Raw genomic sequence first — 14,296 nt, forward strand, 5'->3', positions numbered from 1 at the left:
TTGGAATTACAGCTTTGAAGGTTAAGGGTTTTGTTCTTTTTTATTGTTAATTTTATCATGTCTTTTTATTGTTTTGTTTAATTATTAGCGAGTAGTGTGTTCTAGGATTTAAGGGGAAGCCATGCTTTTACTCAAAAAAAAAAAGAGGGGAGGGGGGGGGGGATTTGATTTGTTATGGTAATTTTGATTGATATGTTTCAATATTTATTTATGTAATTGGCCAATATCATGAATTGATTCTCTGTGAATAGGATTATAATCGAGAGATATAATACTAGAGGTACACATAAAATTAGTAGAATTAAAGTTGAATACGAGAGCATCATTGAATTTTCGAGAGAATAACATTGTTCTAATTTTTTGATTGTTTTATCTGATTTAAATAAATATTAGTAGTGGATAATTTTTTAAAAATCTAAAAAATTTATCTAAAAAATTAGAATTCAGAATCTATCATTTGGATGTATTAATATTCATAAAAATGTGTGAAATTCAATATATAATATTTTAAAAATTTCGACTAACGATAGAGTGATGTTTTTGATAAAATTTTTCAAATGAATGACTCATTTGTGTCAAATTTATAATGAGTGATCTACTTGAAGTTTTTGAACGCAACAGTCTATTTGATATTTAACCCATTAAATTGAAGAAGATTAAATTACTTTAACGGTTTTTCTATGGTGTGCCCATGGGCACATGCTAAGCGCGGAAAATTTTGTGCTTGGATCATTTTGATTGGCTCCTATCTCATGATAACGGTGGACTCCCCTGCAAATACACCAACCACACCAATCAAAATTTCCCAAATACAAAAATTTCCGCGCTTAGCATGTGCCCATGGGCACACACTAGCCAAACCGTTACTTTAAAATTACATATACGACCTCTGAAAATGAAATAAAGAGGGTGAATCACACGAATCATAACCGCAGAAGCTCGTAAATAGCAGCGAGTGTGAATAAAAGAATCATTATAATCGATATAGATAATTCTCGCTTACAAATTATTATTGCGTGCCTGGTGTCTATGTATATGTATGTATACATCTATTCTACTCTCTCCATTTCTCATCTACAATCAATTCATCTCTTCTCCGATCAAAACCCTAAAAAAATCAATCACTCTCTCTCTCTCTCTCTCTCTCTCTCTCTCTCTCTCTCTCTCTCTCTCTCCAATCGACTAATCCTTTCCAGCCAAATTGATCTGTATCGGAGCGATTTGCATGCGAATTGACTCTCTCGATGTGTTGTAGTGCCAATTGCAAAACCTAATTGAGCTTCCGAGTCGTTATGTGAAGGTAAATCTCGCTCTTTACTTAATCTCTTTTCGGCTTTTTCGATATCGATATGCTGTGTATTGATTGAATTCAGTAAGGTTCTTGTGAATTGAGCTTGTAATTTGTGAAATTTAGGTGTTTCGTGATTGTGTTTTCGATTAGTTTCTTAATGCTCAATTTTGATTTAAGCAAGCATATTTTGAGTGACGTCAGCTGCAATTTGCTTCTATGTGTGTGCGTGCGCGCGATTAAGATGTTTATGTGTTTCAGAGATGTTTTGAATATGTTTTCAGTTGAGGTACTGATTATGTAATGCGGGATTAGTTCGTATATGTGAAGTTGTGCCCTTGATGCATATACACAGAATTTTGTTGACAGTGGCTGTAATTTTGCTGATGGGTAGTAGTTTTAGATGTCTATGTATATTGGATATGCTTAAATTTTGTTTACAGTTAAGGTACTGATATGGTTCAGTAAGATTATATAAAATCGTGGCTGTTAGGAGATGTCTTAAGTTTGGAACTCAGAAAGGCATTAATTAGGTGCTCCTGTCTTTTTATTAGACTCAGCAGTGTGATAGGTGATGTGGCAGGATATACTTGTCACCTGTGCAATGAATTTGTCTGGCTGCCGAGGAAATGTTATCCCTTTCATTTCTGACTTTTATGTAGCCATGTAGGAGAATTGTGTCTGGATGAGTCGAATGCATTTTAATATGAAACAAATATATGGCGATTATTGGATTTTTTGATGCTTTTCTACTTCATTAGGATTAGGATTTTTGATGTTTATGTGTTTCAGAGATGTTTTGAATATGTTTTCAGTTGAGGTACTGATTATGTAATGCGGGATTAGTTCGTATATGTGAAGTTGTGCCCTTGATGCATATACACAGAATTTTGTTGACAGTGGCTGTAATTTTGCTGATGGGTAGTAGTTTTAGATGTCTATGTATATCGGATATGCTTAAATTTTGTTTACAGTTAAGGTACTGATATGGTTCAGTAAGATTATATAAAATCGTGGCTGTTAGGAGATGTCTTAAGTTTGGAACTCAGAAAGGCATTAATTAGGTGCTCCTGTCTTTTTATTAGACTCAGCAGTGTGATAGGTGATGTGGCAGGATATACTTGTCACCTGTGCAATGAATTTGTCTGGCTGCCGAGGAAATGTTATCCCTTTCATTTCTGACTTTTATGTAGCCATGTAGGAGAATTGTGTCTGGATGAGTCGAATGCATTTTAATATGAAACAAATATATGGCGATTATTGGATTTTTTGATGCTTTTCTACTTCATTAGGATTTGCTTCTGATAAAGTAACAAGTATATAATTCTACTAAAAATGGTTATTTAAGTTTGTCACATGCATGAGCCTTTTAGATTAATATGTGGTGGCCGTATCCTTTACCATTATATTACTATACATATCACATTGATTCAGCTCTTCACCTACTATTCAAATTATTTTATTATATCACATGAGTGTTTGAAACATAGTTACAAGGAAACGGGTATGCTACCACGTACCGTGATCCAAATCGTTCGTACCTGAAACGCAAACGGAAACGTTCGGGGTCGCGACCTAGATCGCCGGAAGTGACGACCCGCAAGAACACACTTCATTCTTGTTCTGAACAATAGATCCATGTTTATGTCATATGATAAGTATTTTATTTTATCAATAAATGTGTACTTTTATTTGTTATTCAACATCTTTTTCTTTAAAAAAATTATAAATGCATAAATTATCAAGTAAAATTGTATATTATAATGGAATTTATATATATGATTATAGAATTCTTTTTAAAAGGACCTGTTGTACCCATACGTTCCATCGTACCCATACGTTCCATCGTACCGGATTCACTAAAACTAATGTTCCACGTACCCGATTTCGTTTCCCCGTTTCGAATCGAACCAAGTCTTATGTAACTATGGTTTGAACTGGAGTACTGCACATGAACTTATCAGTTACCATCAATGATTGTATTTTTTGTGAATCTCGATAATGTGTTATTAAGGAGCACACTGAAATTTGAGATGAAAGAGTTGGTACACGATTGTAACATCTTAATGCTGAACTTACTCTTAGCTTGTTATGGTAATTATTTAATTAGTAATAAGGGTAATTATTTTTTTTTAATAGGGTGATCTACTAGAACTTGATTCTTACCTTCATCTGTCATGTAGTACTGTATATGCAACTATACTTGCAGAACTCTCTACAAGTGACGCATAAGGATGGTATGATATGCATCAAGTTGGTGGTATTAGATGCAGGACCAAAGCCAGGATATAGAATTTTTTAAGTTTCAATATGAAGGTTGTGACACCCTGATCTATATTGGTTATCTCATATCTGCATGATTTTTAAATGTTTATTACCTTTTTTAGCTTTATTAACAGAACACATACAAAAGAAATTAGACATCATTTCAAAACCTTTTCAAAATTATCTATGGGTTTTCCCCCAAAAAATTAATGTATAGTTCACTTTGCTAAGAAACAATATATTGGAAATCAAATTTCATGAAACTGCTATTCTCTGCGGCAAGTCCTTGGTCCTCTCAACATAAACGTTCATCTGATTTTGAACTAATACATAGTTCGTTTTGGTATGTCTTATACATGGCCGGAGGAAGTTTTGGAATAGTTTTTTCATTTCTTATGAATAAGATTTCTAGACATATGGAGTTGCAATTATCTATCCATCATAATGTTTTTATTGCAAGCCATGCTTAACTAGAGTATTCAGTAAAAGCATAGGCAATATTTACGTTCTGTCGCTCTACTTTTACTGTGGAACAATCATATTCGAAGCACTTTGCCAATATGAAAAGGTATAAGCTACTAAATCGACAGTTCACAAGGTATATCTACTTAATTTGCCATTCAAATTAGTTTTCTTAATGAGGCATCCGGGTGTATCCCGTGGGGCACAATATTATTTTCTCAAGAATATTACAGGAACGAATGACATTCCAAATGCTCTTAATTACCCTAAAGTTCATGAATTGTTTGTCATATTATCCACGCTTAATACTATTGCCTTTGTTTGTGTTATTGTCAACATCTGTCATTATGCTCAAGTGTCAACATGTACTATGGATGTGACTCTTTGTGTTTCTTGTTGTAAACAGCAATTTCAGCTGTAATTTTCAACTTGGTCTAAAATCCGGAGCTTGTGTACTCTGCAGAAAGCTATATTTTACATTTGATTTGGCCTATATTTTTTGCATTCTTCTATCTTGCAGCCTTTTTCGTGTCCCTAACATTTTGTTAGTTTACTTTGCATTTTTCAGACACTGATATGAATAGGCAAGAGTTCACAAATGCTATGACTGTAAAATCAAAGCAAAACGGCCTGGAGCTTATTAATTTTGATGGACACAGAGTGAACGAGGGAGAGTCCAACGTTGAAATATATGTAGGGTTAGAATTTGACTCTGCAGAAGATGCACAGGAGTTTTATAGTTTATATGCAGCACATTTAGGATTCAGGATTAGGGTTGGTCAGTTGTATCGGTCAAGGACCGATGGGTCAGTTATATCTCGAAGATTTGTTTGTTCTAAGGAGGGTTTCCAGACAAACGCAAGAACAGGCTGTCCAGCTTTTGTTAGAGTACAGAAAAATGACAATGAGAGATGGGCAATTGCAAATATCCACACAGAACATAATCATGAGCTGGAACTTCCGGGTCAAATTTGTCCACCTCAAACACAAAGGAAGCCCCTGCCCGCCACAAGAGCAGAACCTGTGTCCACGAGAACTGGTATTAGATCACATGAGTGGGATAATCCACCTAATGTGATTGATCTCAAGCGTCATAAAAGGGAGGAGGCGGAAGGAGAGTCTACAGTAGGATTTAGCGGAGATCCTTATAAAGGTCTTGAATTTGGTTCAGCTGATGAGGCTTACAGATTCTACCATTCATATGCTGCTAATGTCGGGTTCAGAGTTCGGATTGGGCAGTTATTTCGCTCAAAAAATGATGGCTCAATTACATCGCGAAGATTTGTGTGCTCAAAAGAAGGGCATCAACATCCTTCAAGAGTAGGTTGCTCTGCATTTATGAGGATACAAAGACAAGAAACAGGACTGTGGGTGGTTGACCGTCTTCTTCTGGAGCACAATCATGAACTCAGTTTTCCAACAGAAGCTACTAAAAAAAGATCAGGTGCTTCAAAGGTATGTAAAGAAGAAGTTATGGGTGAGTTAGAAAATTTAGATTTAGTTGAGACAAATGGAGGCTTCAGCCTTGTTAAAAGAGGACGGGAAAGTAACATAGGAAGTGATTGGTATGGTGTGCTATTAGAATATTTTCAATCTCGGCAAGCAGAAGACCTAGGATTCTTCTATGCTATTGAAGCAGATGAGGGTAAATGCATGAATGTGTTTTGGGCTGATGGTCGGTCTAGATTTTCTTGCTCTCAATTTGGCGATACAGTCTTTTTCGATACGACATATAGGAGATTTAGTTATACTGTGCCATTTGCTTCTTTTGTTGGGGTTAATCATCACAGACAACCGGTGCTTATGGGGTGTGCTTTAATTGCTGATGAATCGGAGGAGTCTTTTACCTGGGTGTTTCAGTCATGGCTTAAAGCAATGGCTGGGCGATATCCGTTGTCAATAATAGCTGATCAAGACAAGGCCATCCAACATTCAATTGCAAATGTGTTTCCTGGCACTCATCATCGATTTTCTGCCTCGCAAATCATGGTTAAGGAACAGGAGAATTTAGGTGCATTACTTTCAATGGATAACGAGTTCAGATATGAATATGAAACATGTGTTTCACAGTGTCAGACGGGAAATGAATTTGATTCTGCATGGAACAGGCTTGTCACGAAATACAACTTGAGAGAGAATATTTGGCTAAAGGAAATGTACAGAATGCGCAAAAGTTGGGTTCCTTTATATTTGAGGGGCACCTTTTTTGCAGGCATCCTTGTGGATGGAAGCATGAAGCCTTATTTTGGCACACTTTTGACTGCCCAGACACCTCTTAATGAATTCCTGTTAAGATATGAGAAAGGTCTTGAGCAACGCCGTGAGGAAGAAAGAAAAGAGGATTTCAATTCGTTCAACATACAAGTAGCCCTGCACACGAAAGACCCCATTGAGGAACAATGTCGAAGGCTCTATACAATTACAATGTTCAAAGTATTTCAGAAAGAACTCCTGGAATGCTATGGTTATGTCGGGATAAAATTAAATATGGAAGGAGTTATTAGTAGATTCATGGTGCAGAAGTGTGGCAATGGAGATGAGAGGAGCACTGTTGCCGTCAATGCTTCCAATCTCAATATCAGTTGTAGTTGTAGGATGTTTGAGTGTGAAGGGATTCTCTGTAGGCATGCGTTAAAGGTATTTCAGATAATGAATGTTAGAGAACTTCCCTCTCGTTACATTTTACATCGGTGGACCAAGAATGCCAAGTATGGTATTCTAAGGGATACTGATTCAGGAGGAGGTCAAGATTATAAGGCCTTAATGTTGTGGAGTTTAAGAGAAGAAGCGGGTAGCTATATTGAGGCAGGGGTAACATCGCTTGAAAAGTACAAACTAGCATTTGAGATAATTCAAGAGGGCAGAAGAACTCTTTCCTGGCCAAGCTAGAAGAAATCAAGGTGAGGCACGTCATTGCTCTGAATTTAAGCTTTCCTGTTCTTTTGCTTATGCCTTATTGAGTCTGAAGGGAAACTTTAATTTTTTTAATCCAACTTCAACTATTGACAAAACCTAATTGCATCTTTCAACTTCTGTCTTTCATCAGTGGTTTGCCTGCATCACCAATGAAAAATTGATTCCCAACAAATTTAAGTGCTGAACCTGATCAAGGATTTTAAAAGCACAGGTTTTAAATTAGTTGAACAGGAAGTACTGTTTGCCTTTTGATTAGTTACTTGTGATTGCTAATACTTGGAGTTTGTGTGTTAGAATGTCGAGTTTACATCTGAAACTATTGAAGTGTCTAGGCCTATCTGAACTCCCTAAAACCAGTTTTTTATGCTTCTCACATTTCAGTTGGTCATTTATTCTTGAACAAATCTAGAACCTAGCAAACCATGTACTGGGAAGGGAGTAATGAAAATTACTATTTTAGTGCTAAGATCTGGGTATCATGTTAAGCCTGTGGAATTTTTATCAATTGCAATAAAGATTTTGACCATGGCATTTAGACCTGGATCTGTGTCGTGTAACTAAATCTTTCTGTTGATGTACAAAATTACTGGGTCTGCCATGCACATGTTCACTTCGTATCATACCGGTTCTCTTGACGGATACATTAACATGTTCTCATCTTGTGATCTCTGTTGCTGCCAGGAATCTTATTTGGAAGGTTAACCTTGGATCACATACCAGAGTTTTGGGGGAACTGCTCAAGAAGCCTTAGCATATGCTGTTGATTTCAAACCAAAGGGCAGACAATTGCTTTTTGAGATGTTTTTCTTAAACTTAAAACTGATGTCTTAATACTTTTGGTTCACATCAGAATCTGACATTGCCTTTTCATGTTTTGTTAACTTCTAATTTCAATGGTTTGAGCCTATGAATGACAATGGTCTGTCTCGTTTCTTGTATGTTGGTAGCAAGTCTAGCAATCAATGTTTAATATCCTCAGGGCAGTTTCTGGAAGCTTGAGTATAGTTGCCTCCTTTCATTTCTAAACATGCTAACGTATACTCCATTTACAAAAGGAGGGTTTTTTTTTAGCGGTTTTCTTATTTTTACGTTCTTTTTTTCCCCTGGGATGAAGGTGACTTGATATATTTGACAATAAACGCTTCTTTAGCTAATGTTCTATGGAAAGATCTGTTGGCTTCCCATAGGAGTGGAATGAGTTTGAACTAAGAAATCAATATCGAGATTATATATGGTTCAACAATTTCGATATTTGTTGGCTCTGACACGAGTGGAATCGAGTTTTGAAATGTAAATAATTGAATGAGGTATTATAGAAGAAATTGGAACAGAGGAAGTCTTGGCGTATTAGTGATGCTAAATTACACTATGCAATGGGCTACACGGGTTGGGTCATTTAGTTTTACCGTTCTGGACTCCTTGTGATTTGAAAATCGAATCGCACTACTTAAAACCCTCATGATTTAAAAAAAAACAGAATTACACTATTTAAAACTAAATCTGTACATATCATAAACTGGCTTAGTTTCAATTTTCAAATTTAAAACGTGCATTTTTGTGATTTAAATTTCGATTTTAGGTGCAAACAGTACCACATGAAGAGGTTATTGCATTCAATCCCGTTTTGATTGTGATAAATGCCTTCGATGCATGTTTTGTCATTTAAAAAAAGCTCGATGCATGTTTGGTCATTAAAAAAAAGCTTTACATTCGCATAATGTTTTTAATTTATTATTTAATAGGTGTTTACTATGTGGCATTACATGAACGTCTCCAACGATATTGGTTAAATTGAACGTCTCCAACGATATTGGTTAAATTGAACATGTAAGATTTTATGTATAATTTACTCTTATATTGTATAATTTGTAAGATATTTTGTTTCGATGGTACTGATTATAGTGATCGATTATATTTAAAAATGATATGTTATTATTATTTCAAAATTTATATATATAATAGATGATGCAAAATCTGTTGCTATAAGTTGGTCAATATAACTATCATCTGGTTATACTTTTTAACAAAACTTCGTTATTATTTATAATTTTAATTTTAATTATGATGCGGTCTATTAAATTTTAACTAAGGATTTTGGATCATGAAATATTGAAATCTCAGGAAATAATCTTCTAATTGATTGTAAGTTTGTAACTGTCGTTGGCCAACTCAGCAGAGCCCATCTCTAAAATCAAATCGATATTTCATTCCGAATAAAAACCGAGGGTTTGGAGTTGGGACATATCATATGCAATGGGTTCGCACAAGTAGTAACTAGGGTTCGCAGAGGAGAAACTTTCATACCCCAAATCCAGGTTGTCATCTACTTTACTAATTGCTTGTGTGTTGACTGTGTAATAACCATTGACGTTGTCAACTTATTTACTTGTAAATATAGAGATGTTCTTAATCTACAAGTATGACTGCACACTTGATTACCCAAATCATAATGTTAAATCACATGGTTCACTACTTAATTGTTGTCTACTTGTTTTACTCATATACTCATTTTACAAGTACTAGTAGAATCATTAGTAATGCTAAGTAATATTTATTCCCAAATGACGTGTCAGACACGTTGATTTTAATTGGATGGTTTATATGTATATAGGGGTCCCCGTTATTATTAGTGTGAGTATAACTAATAATACAATGCGGGAATTTTTTTTTTTTGGGTACTTATCATTTTCCAGTGAAATACGAGGATTATATTGGTGATTAAGGCAGCATTGATGTTCGAATACACAAAGCTTTTATATTGAAACAAGGAATGTTTTGAAAATCAACAAGTGTAGCTGTGTAGGAGAAATACTTACATAACTTCCTAGTCCCTTGTGTACAGCCCTTTTTTTGTTAGGTTATGTCTACTCATAATCGGGCACTTTACGTTTTGGTTCATTAAATTTCTTGCATTTTCTTCGTTTAAATTCAGAACGTGTTCGTGCTGTAGTCATGGATTCCGGGTTGCAAAAAACTGTCACCAAACGACCTAGGTTTTCGGAGGATGTCAGCAGGTGCAACAACCAAGATATGATTAGCAATCTACCTGATGCACTAATTTCTCACATACTTTCATTCTTGCCAACAAAGTATGCTGTAGGAACTACTATATTATCGAAAAGATGGAACTATCTTTGGACCTCTGTCAAGAACCTTGACTTTAATTCCTCCTTGATTCTCAATATCGGTCGGGGTTATTACGCCAGTTCTGATGAATTTATGAAATCCTTTGTGGAATTTGTTGAACGGGTACTTTTTTTTCATGATGGAATGTCTGTTGATAAATTATGTATTTCTTCAAGATCCAGAGTGTGTGATAATCAGATTTATACTTGGGTATCCGCTGTATTACCATGTCACCTGAAAGAACTTCAAGTTACTTCCACATCAGTTCGTCAAACGCCTTCATCAGAACTGTGGCAAGTTGATTTGCCTTGGAGTCTGTTTACATGTAAGACATTAACCACTTTAAAGTTGTGTGGGGGATTTGTGCTACGTATTCCAACTCGTGTATGTCTTCCTGCACTTAAGATCCTCCATCTGGATTCTGTTATATACGTAGATGATGTTTCCATACAGAATCTACTTTCTGGTTGCCCTGTACTAGAGGATCTGGATATAGAGAGACGCAATTGGGACGGTGTTCAGGTCATTGATATAACTTCCCCCACTCTGAAAAGATTTTCGTTGCAGTTCTTTTTGTATGATCATTTTGGAAGATTCCCGTACAAGATCTCTGTTTCTGCTCCCAGTCTTCTGTATCTGAAATTGGCTGATAATATGGCAGTGAAGTATTCTGTGGATAAAATGCCATCTTTAGTTGAAGCACAAATTGGTATCTATAACTATAATTCTCCTTCTTCACTTAAGCTTGTTAAAGAAGTTGCTCATGTTAGGGTATTGCAGTTGTCTGGAAAGATTTTGGAGGTAGCAACCTGTTTTTTTTTTTTTTTAACTGCACGAAATCAACCAGATGTTCCATGCTTGATTTTTCTTGAAGAAATCCTATTAAATTGTACTTATCTGTTACAGTTCATTGAATCTGCTAAGAACTATAAATTTCCGCTGTTTCACAATCTTGTGCGTTTGGAGTTGGGGGCTAACAAAGAAGCTGGATGGGATTTACTAGCAGAGCTACTTCAAAGTACACCAAATCTAGAAGTACTTGTCTTTCCAAGGGTAAGTTTCAGTTTAAGTTGCAACTAGCATATTGGTATTAATTCACGCAGATTAATTTAGTAAGTAAATATAAGTTGACAAATGACAAGAAATATAGTCAACGAGGTAAATGGATAAGACTGATAAGAAAAGGACCGGAGTTCTAAGCTCTTAGAGTGGCTTAGCTACTCCTATTATTCGAAAAGGGTTTTACATATAACAGAATACCTATTACTATTTCATATGTCCTTATTTTCTGGAATTAAAATTTGACTAATATTCGCTACCTTGTCTATTTAAAGAGAAGTTAACAAAGCTACTTTGGAGCATAAAGGTTGTAACATAACAGAAGTCAATTTATCAATATTTGAAAAAAGTCTACAAAAGTTCTAATAGATTGAGGTTTAATTATCTTGACAATAAAAGATTGGGGTTTAATTATCAAATGCTGAGAAGAAGACTATTGTTGTCTGCATTAGCATAAAAACTTTGTTATTGATAGATTCACATAGTTACTAATTTTTTAGTGCCGGTTTTGTTTTTGTAAATTGGAGCAACTAATAACAAAAATTGTATGATAACCAGAAAGAGAGGAGCAAAAATTGAGAATAAGCACTAAATCTGAGACCTTTATTATCTTTTTGGTTCAGGGACTTGTAAAACGTATAAGTTCCAGTAAAAAGCCATACTTTCAATTTGAATGGGATCCCCCGGAAACTGTGCCTGGATGTTTGCTGCTGTCTCTAAAGATGATCATTATACATGATTTTTTTGGGAAGAACTGTGAGATGGATTTGGTGGAGTACCTGCTGGAAAATGCAAAAGTTTTAAAACAGATGACTATATACTTTTTGAATTTCAAGCGACAGGAGTCTTGCCAAAGGAACCTGCTGCGATGTCGAAGGGGATCACCTACTTGTAAACTAGAGTTGATACTAAAAGGTATTGATTATTAAGTTTAAGCTGGAATTTTTTGTGCATGTCTATTGCTTCCTAGCATGGTTTACCTATATAAATTTTGTTCAGAGCATCCAGACCCTACCTTGACATTTTAGCTTGCAAAACACTATTATTTTCTTTGTTCTAGAAATGAACGCATTATGCTAGTGTTTCCATGCTTTCTCTATTATGGTTCTGTGTTTTACTTCGTATAGAGGCTTGTCACACTTTTTCTTAGATATAGTATACTGATAAGTATGCAACTATATGTATCTTGCTTAAGAGGGTTTTTGGTACGGTGAGTTCTTAAGTGGCGATAGCACAGGATATGAATTTGTTGAATGTTTCCTTGTGATCTTGAAATGATTATTTTCTACTACGATGCTATACTATGAATGCTACACTATAAATTTGAAACTATATGTAGTCAGTTGCAGAATACAAATTTTAAAAGTGATAAGCACCTGTCTTTCATAAGATCTCTCCTGCTGAAAATTTTGAGGGTATTTTCAATATGTTTTTTTTAGAGAAGAATCATTTGGTATTCCTCAATTATTATTATTTGGTTGTGTATTCCTCAATTATTTGGTTGTGCATAAGGTAATGTTCCTTTGGTATTTCTCAATTATTTAGTGGTGCACAGGGTAATGGAAGTTATATGGGTATCTTTTATCTTGTTTTAATCGCTTTTCTTTTGTGAAAATCGGGGATACATATGACCGCTACATTCTACCAAATTTAAGAGGAGCATGTGAAAATCGGGGATACATATGACCGCTACATTCTACCAAATTTAAGAGGAGCATGTGAAAATCGGGGATACATATGACCGCTACATTCTACCAAATTTAAGAGGAGCATTGTTGGTTTTGGCCCACTACGGTACAGCCCAGCAAGAATGCAAATTTTTTAAATTGATTAGGAAAAGCTTACTGTATTACATTTTGTAATTAATTTGTAACTAAGAGCAAGTCCAATGGTGAGCTATATCTTGTGCTATATCTATATTATAGCTCAAAATTAAAAAATTTCAACTCCAATAATGTGCTAAACTTGGTGCTAAAATAGCATATTGCTATAGTTGGTGCTGTATTTAGCACAAACTATAGCAATAGCTATAATTGCCACCTCATCAAAAAGTAAAAAAGTGGAGAGAAATGAATAAAAAATAGATTTATATCTCAACCTATTCAAGTACATGAATGCACATATATGAATTTGACACAAAGTATAGCACCAACCATTGGTGATGAGATACTCCCTCTGTTTTTTTTTTATGACGCTTTGAATTTTGGCACACACTTTTAAGTGTTTTGATCGGGTAGTTAAAAATATTATTTTTTGAATTTTCTTTTTCTGAATAAAAATTTTGATTATATATTATTATTCAGAATTTTTTTTAAAAAAATAATATTTTTAACTACCCGGTCAAAACACTTAAAAATGTGTGCCAAAAGTCAAAGCGTTATATAAAAATAACAGAGGGAGTATTATTTTAGTACCAAAAACCACTTTTTGGTGCTATATTATAGCAATAACTGCACCTATTTTTAGCTCATCATTGAACTTGCTCTAAATAGTAAATACAGAGAATCAATCGATATATTTATATAAAGTGGGCTGCTCATGAGTTACAAACCCATTAAAATCAAACCAATCTAACCCTTAATTGGACCGATCAAACCGACCCATCCAAATCTGTGAATTAATTTTCGATTGGGCCCTTTATATTGGGTTGGGTTAAAATTCAGCTATCTAAAACCCTAAACCAACCCAACCAATTGTTAAAATCCAGTTTATTTTCTTGTACATTACTAACTTCAAGTCCACTGGTCCTCAATTCACATTGAGATGTGCATTGCATAGCAGAAAAATAAAGTAATAGTAACAATCATATATTTTGAATTTATCATAATTTCGACTAAACTTGTTACATTAAATTGAACCTTCGTAATATGAAAGAGATTATAAGCTGCGCCACAACCGCCCTGCATTTAGCGAACTATTATATATGTTAAACAAATTTGACAGGACATAGTAAATGTTTTACATATATTTACGCGGAGGAAGATCCTAAGAAAACCTAGCTTATCAAGAAAACCGAGAAACCCATCTAATCACCGTTGATCTTATAATCATGATCTAATCAGTATTTTATAAAAAAAGCAATTAAATCTAGTTAATAAGGGGTAGTTTAGGAATATTGTTTTTAAGATCCTCTTAAGTATTATATTAATTTAAAATTATTAAAGATTTCTAAGATTCTCT

The 14,296-nt window shown here is 34.7% G+C and overlaps 2 protein-coding genes across 8 annotated transcripts; both read left to right on the plus strand.

Annotated features, from left to right (window-relative positions):
• The first annotated feature begins 936 nt into the window (after positions 1-936).
• LOC108199561 (protein FAR1-RELATED SEQUENCE 7) lies at positions 937-7,869 on the plus strand. 5 transcript variants are annotated; one of them, XM_064082650.1, is made up of 4 exons: positions 963-1,300; positions 3,472-3,604; positions 4,584-6,920; positions 7,613-7,869. In XM_064082650.1, exons 2-3 carry the CDS (start codon positions 3,556-3,558, stop codon positions 6,902-6,904), a joined length of 2,370 nt encoding a protein of 789 aa, XP_063938720.1. In that variant the 5' UTR covers positions 963-1,300; positions 3,472-3,555; the 3' UTR covers positions 6,905-6,920; positions 7,613-7,869. The 5 variants fall into 5 exon arrangements, with proteins under 5 accessions (XP_017222925.1, XP_063938720.1, XP_063938719.1 ...); XM_064082649.1 differs by having other exon boundaries at positions 964-1,300; positions 3,498-3,604; positions 4,584-6,915; XM_064082648.1 differs by having other exon boundaries at positions 965-1,300; positions 4,584-6,915.
• A 1,209-nt stretch (positions 7,870-9,078) lies between these two features.
• On the plus strand, positions 9,079-13,239 carry LOC108197693 (F-box/LRR-repeat protein At4g14103-like). 3 transcript variants are annotated; one of them, XM_064083854.1, is made up of 5 exons: positions 9,079-9,246; positions 9,882-10,858; positions 10,964-11,110; positions 11,740-12,031; positions 12,827-13,239. In XM_064083854.1, exons 2-5 carry the CDS (start codon positions 9,884-9,886, stop codon positions 12,976-12,978), a joined length of 1,566 nt encoding a protein of 521 aa, XP_063939924.1. In that variant the 5' UTR covers positions 9,079-9,246; positions 9,882-9,883; the 3' UTR covers positions 12,979-13,239. The 3 variants fall into 3 exon arrangements, with proteins under 3 accessions (XP_063939924.1, XP_063939923.1, XP_063939925.1); XM_064083853.1 differs by having other exon boundaries at positions 9,080-9,246; positions 9,864-10,858; positions 12,827-13,237; XM_064083855.1 differs by having other exon boundaries at positions 9,081-9,246; positions 9,864-10,858; positions 12,772-13,022.
• The last annotated feature ends 1,057 nt before the right edge of the window (positions 13,240-14,296 follow it).

Source organism: Daucus carota, chromosome 8 (genome assembly GCF_001625215.2).
Source record: "Daucus carota subsp. sativus chromosome 8, DH1 v3.0, whole genome shotgun sequence".
NCBI classification, from domain to species: Eukaryota; Viridiplantae; Streptophyta; class Magnoliopsida; order Apiales; family Apiaceae; genus Daucus; species Daucus carota.

Excerpts from the sequence above, each read along its gene's own strand:
- LOC108199561 (XM_064082650.1), top strand. The coding sequence starts at position 3,556 with ATGCAGGACCAAAGCCAGGATATAGAATTTTTTAAGTTTCAATATGAA. Across the intron at positions 3,605-4,583 it reads TTTTAAGTTTCAATATGAAG|ACACTGATATGAATAGGCAA; the intron begins GTTGTGACACCC and ends TGCATTTTTCAG.
- LOC108197693 (XM_064083854.1), top strand. The coding sequence starts at position 9,884 with ATGGATTCCGGGTTGCAAAAAACTGTCACCAAACGACCTAGGTTTTCG. Across the intron at positions 10,859-10,963 it reads TGTCTGGAAAGATTTTGGAG|TTCATTGAATCTGCTAAGAA; the intron begins GTAGCAACCTGT and ends TATCTGTTACAG. Across the intron at positions 12,032-12,826 it reads ACTAGAGTTGATACTAAAAG|AGGAGCATGTGAAAATCGGG; the intron begins GTATTGATTATT and ends ACCAAATTTAAG.